The sequence below is a fragment of the Lipomyces chichibuensis genome (assembly GCF_038497645.1).
Source record: "Lipomyces chichibuensis strain CBS 12929 unplaced genomic scaffold V1513scaffold_1, whole genome shotgun sequence".
In the NCBI taxonomy this organism is placed as follows: Eukaryota; Fungi; Ascomycota; class Lipomycetes; order Lipomycetales; family Lipomycetaceae; genus Lipomyces; species Lipomyces chichibuensis.
The window spans coordinates 180206-196016 of NW_027117453.1; the positions used below are offsets into that span (position 1 = coordinate 180206).

The 15811-nt window shown below is 46.7% G+C and overlaps 7 protein-coding genes across 7 annotated transcripts; 3 read left to right on the forward strand and 4 right to left on the reverse strand.

Annotated features, from left to right (window-relative positions):
* The first annotated feature begins 765 nt into the window (after positions 1-765).
* Positions 766-2644, forward strand: V1513DRAFT_2452 (major facilitator superfamily domain-containing protein). Its single transcript, XM_066894453.1, has 2 exons — positions 766-1305; positions 1356-2644. The coding sequence occupies exons 1-2, from the start codon at positions 972-974 to the stop codon at positions 2366-2368; spliced, it is 1347 nt and encodes a 448-aa protein (XP_066756417.1). The 5' UTR covers positions 766-971; the 3' UTR covers positions 2369-2644.
* Positions 2472-7924, reverse strand: V1513DRAFT_434837 (uncharacterized protein). The gene is made up of 8 exons (XM_066896519.1): positions 7625-7924; positions 7172-7571; positions 6978-7124; positions 6833-6927; positions 5241-6777; positions 4521-5187; positions 3418-4461; positions 2472-3363 (listed from the first exon to the last, which is right to left on the reverse strand). The coding sequence occupies exons 1-8, from the start codon at positions 7793-7795 to the stop codon at positions 2781-2783; spliced, it is 4644 nt and encodes a 1547-aa protein (XP_066756418.1). The 5' UTR covers positions 7796-7924; the 3' UTR covers positions 2472-2780.
* A 522-nt stretch (positions 7925-8446) lies between these two features.
* V1513DRAFT_455826 (uncharacterized protein) lies at positions 8447-10064 on the reverse strand (the record flags this gene model as incomplete). Its single annotated transcript, XM_066899537.1, has 2 exons — positions 8447-9864; positions 9923-10064. The coding sequence occupies 2 exons, from the start codon at positions 10062-10064 to the stop codon at positions 8447-8449; spliced, it is 1560 nt and encodes a 519-aa protein (XP_066756419.1).
* Positions 10065-10452: 388 nt separating this feature from the next.
* V1513DRAFT_371912 (uncharacterized protein) lies at positions 10453-11046 on the reverse strand (the record flags this gene model as incomplete). The annotated part of the gene is made up of 1 exon (XM_066894759.1): positions 10453-11046. The coding sequence occupies one exon, from the start codon at positions 11044-11046 to the stop codon at positions 10453-10455; it is 594 nt and encodes a 197-aa protein (XP_066756420.1).
* Positions 11047-11127: 81 nt separating this feature from the next.
* V1513DRAFT_407451 (uncharacterized protein) lies at positions 11128-12236 on the forward strand. The gene is made up of 2 exons (XM_066895655.1): positions 11128-11415; positions 11517-12236. Exons 1-2 carry the CDS (start codon positions 11394-11396, stop codon positions 12158-12160), a joined length of 666 nt encoding a protein of 221 aa, XP_066756421.1. The 5' UTR covers positions 11128-11393; the 3' UTR covers positions 12161-12236.
* On the reverse strand, positions 12177-13996 carry V1513DRAFT_482016 (DNA polymerase subunit Cdc27). The gene is made up of 2 exons (XM_066900376.1): positions 13744-13996; positions 12177-13689 (listed from the first exon to the last, which is right to left on the reverse strand). Exons 1-2 carry the CDS (start codon positions 13801-13803, stop codon positions 12310-12312), a joined length of 1440 nt encoding a protein of 479 aa, XP_066756422.1. The 5' UTR covers positions 13804-13996; the 3' UTR covers positions 12177-12309.
* A 71-nt stretch (positions 13997-14067) lies between these two features.
* V1513DRAFT_482017 (uncharacterized protein) lies at positions 14068-15428 on the forward strand. Its single transcript, XM_066900377.1, has 2 exons — positions 14068-14198; positions 14260-15428. The coding sequence occupies exons 1-2, from the start codon at positions 14188-14190 to the stop codon at positions 15374-15376; spliced, it is 1128 nt and encodes a 375-aa protein (XP_066756423.1). The 5' UTR covers positions 14068-14187; the 3' UTR covers positions 15377-15428.
* Positions 15429-15811: the final 383 nt, after the last annotated feature.

The window sequence follows — 15811 nt, forward strand, 5'->3', positions numbered from 1 at the left end:
TTCTGGTCTTATGCAATTTGGACGTTCGTATCGTTGTGACGTAGACTCGGCTGGCGGAAGATTGAATAATAATCCCGCGATTCTAGAACCACCGAACAGAAAGAAACAAGCCCTAACCTGTGGCCATCGATCTTTGCCAATCCCCGACAGAATCCGATTGCTTCCATCGCAGACATTAATGAGGCTTAATGTTGGATCCACTATTTACAAAAACAGTCTCAGTCAACTCGGCGGCCGAGAGGAATTCTTTGCATCCAGGTGTAACTCTCCGCAGTGATGCTCGTGATTCGCATTCCTAGCAATTCAGGCGATTACAACCAGTTCATGACATCTGACACGCGTGACACGTGGACAAAGACCAGGGGCTTGTTGCCTACGGCGACTAATTCCAACGGCCAACTGAAATTGAGGGATTGCGCGTCAATAATGAAGCTACAGTATGCAATCGACGCTGCGGCGAAGGCCGACCCGACGGTAGCCAGCGGCAAACATTATACAGCGGAGGCGAGGCGACCAATCGGGTTAAGTCTACCCCTGAATAGCAAGGTTAGGGTGTAGGCCTTTTGCTCGGATCCGCGGAGAGATGTGTTGTCGCACAAGAGTTGTGCGATGATGCAGGGGCGCCGGCGGCTCGCCGAAAGAGGAAATGTGCTTGGTCCCTGCGCCGAGCCGCGCGGTTCCTATTGTGGTTTAGAGTTGAATGCATAACTGCGAAACTCAAATACGCCACCATTTACGACACCAAACCTACACAGTACGTCATCTTGATCCCCAACTGGCCTGGAAACAGCCGTCGCGGGGCCGATGGGCCGCAGCATAAGGTCGTCCACTTCTACATGCGCAACCGACACAGTTTGGCTTAAGCACCGGGCTGCGTAGCATTACCTGAAAGCATGTCTATATGAGACCTCGTTTTTCCGACATTGGGACGACCTTTAGCATCTGCTTTCAACATACACATTTTTGCTACAATGACTACTTCCTCAGACACATCGAGCACCGATTCAAGACATACACAACGAACTGAGCCGACCCTCGTCGATCCAATTGCAGATGAGAAGCTGGAACGGCCAGAATGTCAAAAAATCTACAATGAGATCGACTATCCCGACGGCGGAATCAAGGCTTGGTCTGTCGTCTTTGGATCTTGGTGCGCGATGCTCGGTAGCTTTGGTATCTGGAACTCGGTTGGCGTTTTCCAGGCATATCTAAGCGAAAACCAGCTTTCAGAGTATTCTGAAGGTGACATCTCGTGGATATTCTCTGTCTTTTCATTCCTGTTCTTCTTCTGCGGTGTCCAGATTGGTAAGTCGCATTCATACCAACTATTGTGAATTACTAGCTGATCGATCTAGGTCCGATTTTTGACGCGTACGGTCTCAAACCACTAGTCATTCCTGGCTCGATCGGATTCGTTCTTTCGATCATGCTCTTTAGTCTAGGCACCAAGTATTATCAATTCTTCCTCAGCTTCTCCGTCCTCGGCGGCATCTCATGCTCGCTGGTATTTACTCCCTCAATCGCGGCCACAAACCAGTGGTTCAATGTCCGTCGCGGTCTTGCTACCGGTATTGCGACAACCGGCGGTGGCTTTGGCGGCGTTATCTTCCCGATCCTTATCCGCGCTCTAATTCCCAAAGTCGGATTTGGCTGGACCTTAAGAATTGTTGGGTTTATCTGCCTAGTTACGTCAACGGTTGCGGTTCTTTGCCTACGCACGCGATTCCCCCCTAACAGGGCATCGGGTGCGACTATCGATCTCTCGGCTTTCAAGGACCGACGATTCGCGGCTACCGCCTGCGCGACTTTTATGATCGAGTGGGCCTTGCAGATTCCTCAGACATATATCACATCTTTTGCGCTATACAAGGGCGTTGACGCCACTTTCGCATACCAGATGATTGCTATCTTGAACGGTGCGTCAGTGTTCGGCAGATGGCTTCCCGGATACGTCGCCGACAGATTCGGCAGATTCAACACTATGATTGCAACGATATTCATGTGTGCCGTATTCTCACTGTCTCTCTGGATGGTCTCGTCTGTTGTCGACGGCACCAATATGGGCCTCATGATCGGGTACTTGGTTTGTTTCGGCTTCGCTTCTGGGTCAGGAATTTCTCTCACCCCTGTCTGCCTCGCTCAAATCTCCGATATGAAGGAATATGGAAAGCGGTACGGCACGACATTCTCATTCGCCAGTCTCGGTACTCTCACGGGCGTGCCTATCGCTGGTGCAATCCTTAAGGCCCAGAATGGTCGGTACGACGGCTTGATCGCGTACTGCGGTGCCTGCTACATTGTCTGCTTGATGTTCCTCACCCTTGCCCGCGGTTTTGGCGGCGGCTGGGCACTCCGCAAGGTGTACTAGACCGTCATATTTCATGAATATCTGCTGGGTTTTGGCTCACTTGGTTCGCAATACGTTGGGCTGGCGTTTTTAAAAAATTTACACTAATGTTCGCCTTTTTTTTCCCAATAGTGAGTGTACAATATATTGCTACAGGTTTGATAAATGTCAATTTTTCCTCCCAGCATTAATTTTTCTCAATCAAACCGATTAAGACATTACCATGTCACCATAAATCTTATATCCAATCAATTACCCGCTGCTTGATATGTAAAACAAGTATGCGCTGCAAAAATTAAGTCCAGTCACTGTCTACATACTGATCATACATCATGCACATATTTATTATAACACTTCGACTGTATCACATGGAATAATTACATTACTCATCTAACTCAACGATGCCATCCCCCACACCGCAAATGACAATCGATCAATATCCTTCCTCAATTACATTATGCTCTCTAACAATCTTCAAAAAGACCTGCTCAAGTGAAGGCTGCGAAATAGAATAATAGCGTATTCCCAACTTGTCCTTGTCATGCTCCAAAATTTTAAAAATATCTGACGCCTTAAGGGTATCCTGGATGGGCACGGAAAATGTCAATTGACCACCAGCATACCGGCGTTCTTCCACCTGCATTCTGGAGAACTTGTCCTTTGCCCAATTCAGGACAAGCGCGACCTCCTCGTTGGACGTACTTGGAGCTGATGCACACAGTATATGCACAACATATCCACCACCAAATCGTTTGCGCAGGTGTGCACTCGTACCGACTGCGAGCATGCTCTTCGAAAGAAGTCCAGCACGACTGCATAAAGCATCTGCTTCTTCCATAGAATGTGTCGTCAATATGATTGACTTTCCCGGAGAAATTGCGGACAGAATGTGCCACATCACGCGCTTGGACAGCGCGTCGAGACCACTGGACGGTTCGTCGAGTAGAATGACCCGAGGGTTTCCCAGCAGAGCAATCGCGAGAGACAGTTTGCGCTTATTACCACCTGAGAGTTTCCTGTAGACTATACTTAGCACCACTCTGAACAATCTCTAGAAAGCTGCTACATACGATGCCATACGATGCTTGAACGCGGATAATCCGACTTTCTCAACCATGTCCGCAACCACATTCCTCGCTACCGCGCCAGGAATACCTCGTAACTTTGCATAAATATATAGTGTTTCTTCGACGCTGAACAAATCGGTCGCATCAAATTGCGGGCAAACACCCAAAGCTCCTCGTGCCCGAGACCTCTTTCTAACAACCGACACGTCTTCCACAAATATGTCGCCGCTTGTAGGTCGAGTCTCGCCTCTTATCATATCAAATAACGTAGTCTTTCCCGCCCCGTTGGGACCTAAGAGCGCGAAACATTCACCGGGGCGTACACCAAAAGTAACATCCTCGATGGCCGAGACGGGAGCAATATTCCGTCCATAGTATTCCTTGCCAACGTGCATCACTCGCAATCCATGTTTCTCAGTACCCGACATAACTCTTTCAGTTTCGGAAGCCACATCAGAATCCAAGGGAGGCGTGTCGCGGCAAAGTTGACCATGATTCTCATGCGTCTTCTTTCGCGAAAACCGAAGTTGGAAACTTTTAATGCTAGCAGTATCCAGCCACAACAGCAAGACAAAATACACAATGCCCTGCACGATGAGATAAGCAATAGGTCCACCGAATGCCTTAATACTGCTGAACTCCAGTTGACCGCCACCGCTGCACAAGGCCCCGAACATGTTCGCCACCATAAATATGCTGCGAACAAGGTGGATGGCTGGACATAATATACCCATCGTGAAGTACAATATCAATTCCTGGGAATCAATTTTGTCCGGTGGCGAGAAAGTTGAGATGGAAAAGTAGGCGAGGAGGTAGAGTCCGAACATACCAGCTTGAAATAGTATTGTGATTGCAAAAGATGCAAGCACTGAAATTGCCCACTGTGCAATGAGATACGCCAATAGAATGGATGCCAATGAGTAGAGCACGAGCACAACGAAAAAATATCCATAACCATAAAGCGCATGATGTGCAGATGAAAGAATTCCTATGCAAATTACACATGATATGATGGCAAATGCGAAGTCAAATAGAGTATATGCGAGCCTATAATAGTTAGAAATAAGGACGGGGCGTCTATGTACCGAGAAAATAATGGTGCATACCACAACGGTAGGGCTTTCAGGCCGTTCGAAAACTGCAGCGCCTTCACCTTGCGAAGTCGCTCAGATGCAGGATAAATAGACACAAACGCAGGGAATGCCACCATGGCGGCGGAGAAATATATTTCGAATTGCAAACTTTTCACAAGTGACAAGGTCCAAGGATATTGGAATGGAGAATAATCCGCGAAAATTTGAGAACTTCCGTTAGCACGTGTATTACTGAGCATATTTAATATGCTGGGACCATATATTAAGCTGTTACTCCCATCCACTTGGTAAGCTATCGTCGGCGGATCAATAAACATGCCAGCTGACAGGTTTGCGTAGTTTGTCTCAATGTTCGTAACAAGTTGATCAACTGTAGAAACTAGAGTGAATGAAAACGTCTCAGTAGAACTGGCGTTGAAATACGTCAATACACCAGTCCGATATGATTGAAATTGCCCTTGTGAACCAATGACTGTTTGAGCTGGGGAATTGAGATCATATTCGTAGTATTCCTGTACAGCTATGCGGCTACTAACTTCACACGTGGTAGGCTCCATAGTCTTTAAAAAGTTGGAACAGATTCCGGCAATAATAATCGGAATGACAAATGCCAAAAAAACTGGAATGGGATTGCGAAGGGCAATCATCGATCGCTTGAGCATCATTGTCCATACTTGGCCTAGATTATATTAGATACGGTCTTAGTAATGTGAACCATTAAAAGATGCTTACTGGCAAGTCCCGTAACCCATCTTGGCTCGTCAGTTACTTTTGGTATACCGTCAAAAGCAAACTCAGTTAATGCGAGGTCCCCGTCCTTCTCGTTTGTTTGAAGATACGCGTCGGTTGCCGCACTGGTGTTACTCGCAAGCAACTTGCGAATATCTGGACTTGACTCAGCCTCAATTTTCATAAAAACATCCTCCAGCTGTGGCCCAGAAACATAAAATTCACGATCCTGCTTTTCGAGTTCCTGGATGAATTCAGCAACCTCAGACCCGCCAAAAATCTCCTGGACCGTCTCCTGTCCAGATTCGGGCAAATAAGTATAAATTCGATAGCCACTACCAATGGACTCCTTTAGCTCCAATGGGGATCCGCGTGCTTTTAAACTTCCATGGGACAAAATTGCGATGTCGTCTCCCAGAATGTCGGCTTCATCAAGATAATGAGTGGAAATAATGACAGTCCGTTCACCGCGCACAGATAAAAGGATATCCCAAATCTTGCGACGACTAAGCGGATCTAAACCAGAAGATACCTCATCGATGCAGCACACTCTGGAACCTCCTGCCAGCATCAGTGCAAGCTGAAGCTTGCGATGTTGGCCGCCAGATAGATGAGAACAATGTGCCTTTCTTTTTGGATACAGATCGCATTGAACGAGCAGATCCGCGAGCTCTTCATCAGAGAACGTCGTCGACTTGAGCTTCCCAAAAATGTAAATATTTTCGTTGACAGTTAATGTATCCCAATACACATTCTTCTGGGGACAAATTCCAATACCTGCGGACGGATCTGAGAAAGTAATGTCGCCACTGGTAGGTCGTTGAATGCCAGCGATCATTTCTACTGTTGTTGTCTTACCGGAACCATTAGCCCCGAGGAGACACGTTATAGTGCCTTTCTTGATGTTTAGCGACAGCGAATCGACTGCGACCACATGCTCGTTTTTTGACAATATTGATCGCGACTCGTACACTTTGCGGATATTATGCAATTCAACAGCATTTTCGCAGGGTCCCGCAATTGCTGAGGAATTTTTGCCTATTCTCCTGTAAAGCATGGTCTCAACTGCATATGCTAGCCCAAAAAATGCGAATATCTGAAAAATTGCAGCGATCCAAAGGATTCCCGCGGCCACGCCACCATTTGGCGCATCTTTGACGAGATTGAGAGGCATTTGTTCCTTCTCCCATTTCGCATTCGTCTGAATATAGTAAGTATAGTTCATCGGAGGAAATAAAAACGATAGAACTATAGCAGCCGCGCGGTTAAATCCAATAGTCGCGTACTGCACAACCACCATGATACAAAGGACCATACTGAATCCAGCTGATAGTACTGCAGAAAGCTGCGCCTTCTTGAAAAACGAGGAGAGAAATATCGACCAAGATATCAGAGAGAGTCCGCTTAAAAGATGATAGGCTACGAGGAGGCCGTAGTTTGTTTTTTTAAATGTCGTAAGCCAGAGAGCTAAGACTCCTATTACCCATCCAGGAATGTATATCACCGAATATGCAATATGAGTCGCAAGGAGGCGCGACACCTGCTACATGTTAGCGCCTAACGCAACATTGGGATATAAATGCTGAACTTCTTACCTTCCGACATCCCATGGTCTCAAGCAAGTCAATTATTCCGCTCTCACGTTCCACAGCGACATTGCCAACAAGGTGGAAGATTACATTAATCATTACTATCGGTTGGTTAGTGCGTTCGGTCAATAGTGCAGGCAATTGACCATACAGAAGAACATGACCGGGCACATGTACTTCATCAAATTGTCGGCATACGTAGCACGCACGTCTTCGTCATGCTCGGAATTTGTGCGAGAAGTAAATGCAATGGCGTTGACATGTTGGGTATCTCCTGTAATCGCTGAGTCCAGTGCATCTACTTAGGTTAGCCACAGACAATTGAACCCTCGAGAATCCACTTACTCTGTAGAGGCAGAATATATTTCTCGACGTCGCTATTGTGGCCATTTACATTTATGAAACTCATCCCAGCATTTCCACGGAGTGTATAGTTATATAATTCGGCAATTGGATCCGCCGAATGCCATTCCACGGCTCCATAACAGCTTGAATACCCTCGTAAGTTCTGTCTGCATATGCTATTTATTTGATCCTTTTCGTCAAAGCTTAGCTCAATGACTTGCTCCGATGGGATACCAGAGGTTGCATTCCTCATAATATCCCGCATTATATCTGTAATGTCTCCGTCGGACGCGTAGTAGACTAGCCTATCAGATCCAATTACGTCAGACAGCACGGTGAGTGCTGCAGGCGACGCGATGCCATAGTGGCCTAGGGGAACGTACAAGTTTCTCGTGTATCCCTGAGAAATAATCAATATGAGTAACAGATGCAGCAACATAGAAGACAACGTACAAATATGAAGGCAAAGGAAATAGGCCCAGAGAGCGCTCGATAAATTGTCGACCGTCTGGATCGTAGGAAAGTCAGAAACCATTTACGAATTAGAATTGTAGTCTGCTCCCATACAGATGGGAGAGTCACTAGTGGCTGACTAGACTGATCAGTCGACTGGTTCGAAGTCATAATTAACTATGACGATTGCATATCGCACCAGCCGAAATGAAAAGCAGAAGTGCGCAGTTTACGACATTTATATATCTAACATTCTCTATGTTATTGGTCAAAGTTGTCATTGGCAGTACGTGTCATACTGGGACCCGGACCCTTGGAATGTGCCTGACGAGAAAATTTAATTGAGCAGCGCCGTGCGACTGAGCCACGATCTCCATTGTGCTCGCATTGTTTTCCGATCTCGGCGCAATGTTACGTCATTCATCGGCCTCACTAACTGTTCCAGCGTCGCCTTTTGTCAACAGGCGTCAATTCCAAATGGATTTCCTTTATATAGATTCTCGTTAGGAGATCTATACATATGCCAGCACAGCGACTCGCCTTTCGGGGCGAATTGCTGTGCTCTGAGGGCTTGTCTCCTAGCCATTGGGTCTTCAGGGCTGGACCACCAGATCTCGACATTTTGTTCGTAATGTTCAAAATAAGGGTTTAGTGGCCGTTTAATACATGTTATGTCATTCACAGTCGAAACACGTTTTTTTAACAATATTGTAATATCAATGAAGTACTAGCATAGCACCACCAGTACATCGCAGGTCTATAAAAATGAACAACACCCTAATTGCTAACAATACTCATTGCTAATCTCGTAATTAAAATCAATCAAATCAAATATGCTTCCGCCCCTTCGCCGAAAAGCAAATGTGGCTTTCGCGCCGCCAGATCAAGAATTGTCTTGCCAAATTCTGAGTTACACCATGCAAACCACGGTCGTGTGTAATCAGCTGAATGGCGCACATTAACACTCTCATGCATTAGGCCAAGTCCTCCTGTTGTACGCTTCACCAGTTCCAATGCCGACTTAATCTCTGCATCGTCATTCGACGTTCGAATCAGGACCAATAATGACATCGGCCACGCATAGCGTACGCCGATATGCGGCCCGCCAATCCCGGCGAAGTCTGGTCCTCGGAGGAAATAGGGATTACCATTCTTCGAGAGCAGCATTCGCCTAGTATTTTGGTAAACATCGTTGGATGCGTCAACGAAGCCCATAAGCGGCAGCGACAGAAGAGAAGGAAGGTTTGCATCATCCATGTTGATTATGCCACCATATCCGTCCACTTCATATGCAAATACCTTGCCAAAAACCTTGTGCTCATAAACGCCATGCTCCCATACAGCCTTTTCTATGGTTTCGCCTCTCGAATATAAATCATTTGCAAGATCATTTAATCCTGCCGCTACAAATAGCTTCTTGGCTTTCTGCAACTGCATCGCAATAAATGCATTCGCAGGGATGAAAAACTGTAAGATCGTGGCATCATCCGACGGTCGGAATGCTGAACGTATCAAAGACGTATTTCCGTTGGTCGGATTCCCCGAACCACGAAGAGACAGAGTTTCAGTGCCACTACTCGTCTGTCGCTGAAACGTATAGCGTGATCGAATATCATTTCCATCCTCGTCGTACGTTGTCAATGCCTGCTCGTCTAACACCATCAGAAGGTTGCGAATCGCTTGTGTGAAATAGGGATCTCTATCGACAAAGGAGGAATCACCGGTTGCTTCGAAATACTTGTTTGCTAAGTCTAGAAAGGATGCCAAGGAATCTAATTCGTATTTGCATTCAAAAACTAATGCTGGATCGTATGCAGGATTGACAACGTCACTCTGCTCGTTAGACGATGGTTTTATCCGCGATTGGGTTGGCGGCTGAAACGCGTTGCAGTACGGCGAGTATGTCAAAAATTCTGCCTGCGTGTGAATTGCACCCAGAGCCAATTGTCGGAGTGGTGCATCAATCTTCAGAAGCGAAAGATACGGCGAGAGTTGATTTGTGGAATCCCGGATCCATTCGGCGTTGATGTCTCCAGTCACAATAAACGATTGTGGGGCATGACCCGGCAAGTGCCATCGCACGGTAGTGTCTAATGTATTTGGAAAGCAGTTTTCAAATAATCGAGAAATATCTGAATCAACAAATTTGTCTTTGACATCATTAATCACTCTTTCTACCTCTGTGGAGATAAATGTCCGGCACTCTACCACCGGTCGCTGATATGGCAGTCTTAGAGCACCTATACACATTGTTAGGTCTTGTGCAAATCAAATACAATGCCTTAATTTAATTCTCACCTGTAGATAGTGGACCATGACGCCTAGTAGAGTACGATTTGTAATCAGGACATGATGCGTCCCGCAACGCCCATGGCTGCTGCACGGCATTTGATCGAAGGGTTAGCGATCCCAAGACGAGAAATATAATCAGTGCAATCATCATGAATATCGTTGCACGAGACCGCCTACCACCAGATCGATTGTTCCGGCGAGTCAATCGAGAGGGCGATCGTGATGTGGATCTGAGCGGTTTTTCCGAGAAGTGACTACCAGTAGCTGCGGTAGTTAACGACGACGCGGTGCTAATCGGACGGATGCTTGTTCGGCCGGGCGAACCCCCTCGATGATGCATTACGCATGTATCCCCAATTATTTCCCAACGGCAACCTCTAGCGTACAACCTAGATTGCTGGTGACTAGTGTGTACTAAGTTACTCTCTGGATTCGCGCGATTAATCGTACGCCTTTTCGCGTAGCTGCGGCGTCGATGAGCTGGAGGTAGTCAATACCCTAACTCACAACAGCTGAGTACAAGACACTTATATTTGTCATCTCATGATCTCATTGTACAATCGCTGTGTATCCTCACGATCTCGCAAACGAGCTTGCTTCTCTTGAGCTTTTCTTTTTCCTTTCGTGATTTTCTTTGGTTTATTGTCCTCCTTCTGATCTATCTTGTTTTTCGATATCTTAGCGCCAACTCCAACGTTGTCTGGTCGTAGCTCGGTTTTCAATGGCACTCGACGGCCTTCGCGCCCCTTCTGGCCCAGACCCTCCCTCTGCAAGGGCTGCCAGCCGTATCGAACAAGATAGCGATGTCCAGCATTATTTTCGTCGACTGGTAGGCGCATGATGGGTGGATTGAGATGTGGAAGCGTGAGTTGATTTGGGATTGACGTCCTTGGAGGGGTAGTTTCCCGTGATTTGCTCAAGGCTGAATCTGCAGTGTTGGTTGTCGTAGATATGCCGACAAGAGAAGAATAAAAAGACGAAACAGACTGTCCTTGATCTTGTCTCGTAACTGCGGTAGTGAGTGTCTCCTCTAGTTGGGCTTCTGGAACGAAAGTCACTTGCTGGTGGCGGTAGCGCTTCTGAGATGGAAGCGCAGCGGTCTCGGCGGCTGCAACGTCGTGCGAGCTCATATGCTAAATAGAGATCACTAGATCGTTCTAAATGCTGTGGAAATTGCGGGGACGAAAGGGTCCTACGCAGCGTCCGCTTACGAGCTTCTCTTCAACCGAAGTCAGGGAAACCTCGGGACTTACAACGATGGTCGGGGGTCTCGAAACTTAAAAATTACTCACCGCCACAGCTCCACTGCTCGTTGCAATTCTCCTCTGCAATTTCCTTGCCTGCACTTTCTCGTCTTCTAGTTGTAGACGTGCTTTGTGCACTAACTAGACCCTGCTTGCCGATTATAGACTTTTTATTTTACTGCATAGACATTCTCGTGTCCATGACCAGAGAAGCAGCATTATACTGCTAAACCATGAACAAAGAAAGATTCATTTGTAAGTCCACTTGACAAGACACAACGGTTTACCATGTTGAGCATGTCCCATATTTTGTTGTTTACTTATATCCTCTCCCTTGCTAATACTTAATGTTGCAGTCGCACCTGCTACGAAACAGTATACGAAATACAGCCTCTCTCGGTCCTCACTGCAACCCAATCCGCTAAGTCAGTTTAATACCTGGTACGGCCAAGCGCTCGAATCCGGAGAACCATTGGCAGAATCATGTACACTTTCTACGGCTTCACTACCATCCGGTCGAGTATCTGGTCGTATAGTCTTGTTTAAGGAACTTGATACACGCGGGTTCATTGTCTATTCGAACTGGCAAACATCCAAGAAATCGTTTGATGTAAAGTCGAACCCACGAGCCGCGATCACCTTTTTTTGGAAAGTTCTAGAGCGCCAGGTCCGAGTTGAAGGCCGTACAGAGTTTGTCACACCCGAAGAGAGTCTTGCGTACTTCAGAACTCGACCGCGAGAGAGCCAGATCGGTGCGCATGCTAGTCCACAGAGTCAGATTGTGTCGTCACGAGAAGAACTTGACCAGTATGTTCAAGGCGCTCGGGAGAAGTTTAAGGACATCGACGATATTCCTTTACCGGAAGGATGGGGTGGTATGAGAATTGTACCCGACGAGATCGAGTTCTGGCAGGGTCGGGACAATCGAGTACATGATCGATTTAGTTACACGAGAGAAAATGAGGAGGGCCAGTGGAAGATCGAGAGACTGGCGCCATAGAAGCTGCTCAAAGGTGTATGTTAGACTTTAATATCATTGGTGTTGAATACAAGACTCTGTACTGCGCTGAGACCATGACCTATTTCATCTAAACACTCCATACCCCGACATTACACATTCGACATCGCCCATATTGCTCATAACTTACTCTATTTATTCCAAAAGCTCATTAGCGAACTTTGCCCTCCGCCAGTCTGTTTCTTTTTGCGGCCGTTTTCCTTCTTACCAGCCACATCTTTGTCCTTCTTCGGCGCTGGACTGGACGACCTTTTTGTAGGTGTTGATGAACGTGTCGAGGCAGGCTTGGACAAGCTGATGGTCTCGCCATCGCTCTCAGAATACGATTCCCATACCTCCTCGTATTTGGTAGTCAAAAATCCATTAGCGTCCTTGGTGTGAATCGGCTTAGTGACTTTACGACGTCCACGACGTTTCTTTGGAGATATGTCGGCAATTTCCTCACCTGGCTCTTCCAGCGGTGGCGCGGTTTCCATCTCTATATCTTCAGATTTGACATTATTTCCTTTTGGCTTCGCCGGAGTCTTATCGATGCTGAGATCAATATCATCGGAAATGAAACTTTCATGAATAGCTCCAATTACATCTTTCGGAGTTTCGGTTTTCGCCGTAATCGACTTCTCTTCTTCGTCATCATCATTCTCGTCTTCCGAAGAGGAAAACATAGTCTGCAGTTCTTGAGATACTTGAGATGATGATCGAGAAGTTGGAGTTGTGGACTTTGACTTCTTGATTACGGCTGACCGGGTCGCGTCTACCTTCATAACTGATGACGTTGTTTTCTTGTCTGGTAGTGATTCCAACCTCTCTTTCTTAATATTATCACTGCTGGTTTTATCTTCAGTGGTGGTGGATCGGTCGGGATTCTGCGTCACGTCCAGTAAGAGAGGTGACAACATGTTGCTAGGTTTAGACACTGCTCGCTGTTTCGTTGACAAAGACAATCCCTGATTTATTTCAGGCTTTGGATGTGGTACCTTAGCCTTGGGTTGGACATTCTTCGCTGCTAATTTGGGCTGCGAAAATGCAACTTGGCCAAGTTGCTGCCTCTTCGCAGACGGTTCTGAAACGACACCATATGTTTTGCTAATCGCCTCTGGGTCTTGGTCCAAATCAATTTCTCTAACTTTCCGCCCGCATTCCGCGAGCGTAATAAAATCTTCTGGTAGACGCGTTGGCTCAAGCGAGTACACGTGGACACAACCGATCTTTCGAAACCTGTATTTCGCTTCCTCGAGTTCTTCTTCCGGGACAAGTTCAAATGTCGTTTGAATGATTTCGTCTTCAAGAACCACATCTGCGTCGGGTGGTGTACTGGGTGGTGAACTAATGTCGCTCATGCGGACGTCACCAGATATTGTTGTCGACGAACTTTTCTGACCGGAAATAAGATACGTCGCGTGGACTTTGTGGGGATATAGTGACCGTGAGGAAGCATAAAACACGTAGAGATATCGTTTAGCCAGCGCCGTGTGGATTTTCAACTCGCGAGAGAGAAGCCGATACGTGATCTTTCCTCAATGCGTTAGATATGGACCGAAAAGAGCAGTATGAGCTGCACTTACCGCCTCCTGACCGTGAACTATTCGAGTAGCCAGAAAGTTACTATACAGATCGTTCCCCATGTTTTCACCAGTCGTGGATTACCACAACAGAAAGTAGCAAAGTACTGTTGGTGCTAGAGTCAACTTATGATCGACCTGACCCCCTCTATTTTGTCAACGATTTCGACGCGCCATCGAAACGCGTCGTTGAAAAAGAACAATGCCCTGACCCTCGGCGAAGTACGCAAATGCTGACCAATTGAGGAGAGTCACGTGGAACTTCGAAAACTTACGCCACTAGAAGCGCCACAGTCGTGATTTCCAAGCCACATCCTCCTCACCTATATTTCTCAGAAGCAAGGACTATCGCCATCGCAGTTTATATATTCAGGTGCTTGATCCTGCTGACTTCGTTTGTAACTATATCAATATCCATTATTATATATATCATTACCACACACAGGGATGCCACCAAAGTAAGTACAATATGCAAAGTAAAATTTAAGCAAACTCCGCAGCTAACAAATTGCGTTCTAGAGCTGACATCAATAAATCGACCTGGGAGGATACAGACATTCCTTCAGTATGCGAACGCTGTCTCGGTCCGAATCCGTTTACTCGTATGACCCGTGAGCGACATGGAGAAGAATGCAAAATCTGCACGCGGCCATTCACAGTATTTCGATGGCTGCCGGAAGACTCTGGCGGTCGTCACAAGAAAACAACAATATGTCTCACCTGCGCCAGACAGAAGAATTGTTGCCAGAGCTGTATGCTAGATTTATCGTTTGGATTACCGATAGCGATCCGTGATGCTGCGCTGAAGATGGTCGGTGCGACGCCCGGCGCCGGTAGAAGTATGGCCCTAACTACAACGGAGCCGCAAAATATTATTTCAAAGCAATTTGTGGCACAAAATATTGAGGAGCGGTTAAAAGAGGAGGGAGAAGAAGGGCAATTGTACGATAATCAAGCGCAAGCGGAGGAAGCCGGCAAGTTACTATTGCAGAAGCTGGCTTCTTCACAGCCATATTATGCTAAGAGCAATGTTGAGAAGTATGCAGACTCGGGGCAAGGTGGAAAGATCTCAAAAATGCCGCGCGGTACCATTGTGGGTGTGTCTAGTGGGAAGTCCAGTGTTGCTAAGTTAGTGTCAAAGCTACCCTCATTAGGGAAGCCTTTGACTGTTCCGAAAGATCCTAAGATTATGTCACTCTTCCTAACCGGCATCGAGGATGATTTGCCAGAACACATGTTAAGAAATTACTTCTCGCAATTTGGGCCGTTGAAGTCATTGGTTTGCTCGCATAGATCACGGTGCGCCTTTGTTAACTATAATACTCGGGAAGCTGCAGAAGCGGCCGCTGCAGCGACTGGGACAACGGTGGTCATAAATGGTTGTCCGCTGCGAGTAACATGGGGTCGCCCGCGACCAATAGGCGATGAGGCACATAGCGTACAGAACGCCAAGCTAGCTTTGGCGAATAAGCGGAAGATTATCAATGAAGCTCGCGAAAATGCAAAGAAGGAACAATTTAGTGCCGGTCGTGAGGGTGGTGACGCGGATGAAAGCACGATTGATCTCCAGCCAAAGCTTCCTCCAGGTCTCGCACCTGTCACATATTCCAGTCAGAAGCCGGATTATGAAGCGTGATTGTATTATAGACTGTATAAACACATAATTGTACTCGAATCCTTGTTGACTCTCCAAAAAACTAAAAGTCTGTCAAAACGCTTAAGGACACCATTGTCTTTTTTACGACTTGCTATTGACGCCTGGGTCGTCGTGAACCGATCAAAACTTGTAGACAAAGCGGCAATTAATTCAACCTAAAAACCGCTGAGTACATTTGGAACGCAGCCTTGTGTTTGAGGTAGTTGAAATTACCCCTAACCCAATGTGCCTGGCTATCTCAGCATTGACGACAGATGTCGCAACTCGGTGCAGTCATCACGTCAGAAAATCAGGGGGGAATGCCAATGCCCCTCCTCACTCACTCTACGAGGAAGCCACAGCGACGAAGGTGATATGCTGTATCTGCTAGTGATAAGGAAAGCTGGATTAAACTGCTACCTATTTGATAGGACT

What these genes read in the sequence shown, in the direction of transcription:
- V1513DRAFT_2452 (XM_066894453.1), top strand. Translation starts at nt 972, where the DNA reads ATGACTACTTCCTCAGACACATCGAGCACCGATTCAAGACATACACAA. An exon ending in CTTCTGCGGTGTCCAGATTG is followed by an intron (nt 1,306 to 1,355) that starts GTAAGTCGCATT and finishes TGATCGATCTAG; the next exon opens with GTCCGATTTTTGACGCGTAC.
- V1513DRAFT_434837 (XM_066896519.1), bottom strand. Translation starts at nt 7,795, where the DNA reads ATGACTTCGAACCAGTCGACTGATCAGTCTAGTCAGCCACTAGTGACT. An exon ending in ATATATTCTGCCTCTACAGA is followed by an intron (nt 7,125 to 7,171) that starts GTAAGTGGATTC and finishes TAACCTAAGTAG; the next exon opens with ATGCACTGGACTCAGCGATT. An exon ending in GTGCCCGGTCATGTTCTTCT is followed by an intron (nt 6,928 to 6,977) that starts GTATGGTCAATT and finishes ACCAACCGATAG; the next exon opens with TAATGATTAATGTAATCTTC.
- V1513DRAFT_407451 (XM_066895655.1), top strand. Translation starts at nt 11,394, where the DNA reads ATGAACAAAGAAAGATTCATTT. An exon ending in GAACAAAGAAAGATTCATTT is followed by an intron (nt 11,416 to 11,516) that starts GTAAGTCCACTT and finishes TTAATGTTGCAG; the next exon opens with TCGCACCTGCTACGAAACAG.
- V1513DRAFT_482016 (XM_066900376.1), bottom strand. Translation starts at nt 13,803, where the DNA reads ATGGGGAACGATCTGTATAGTAACTTTCTGGCTACTCGAATAGTTCAC. An exon ending in TAGTTCACGGTCAGGAGGCG is followed by an intron (nt 13,690 to 13,743) that starts GTAAGTGCAGCT and finishes CATTGAGGAAAG; the next exon opens with ATCACGTATCGGCTTCTCTC.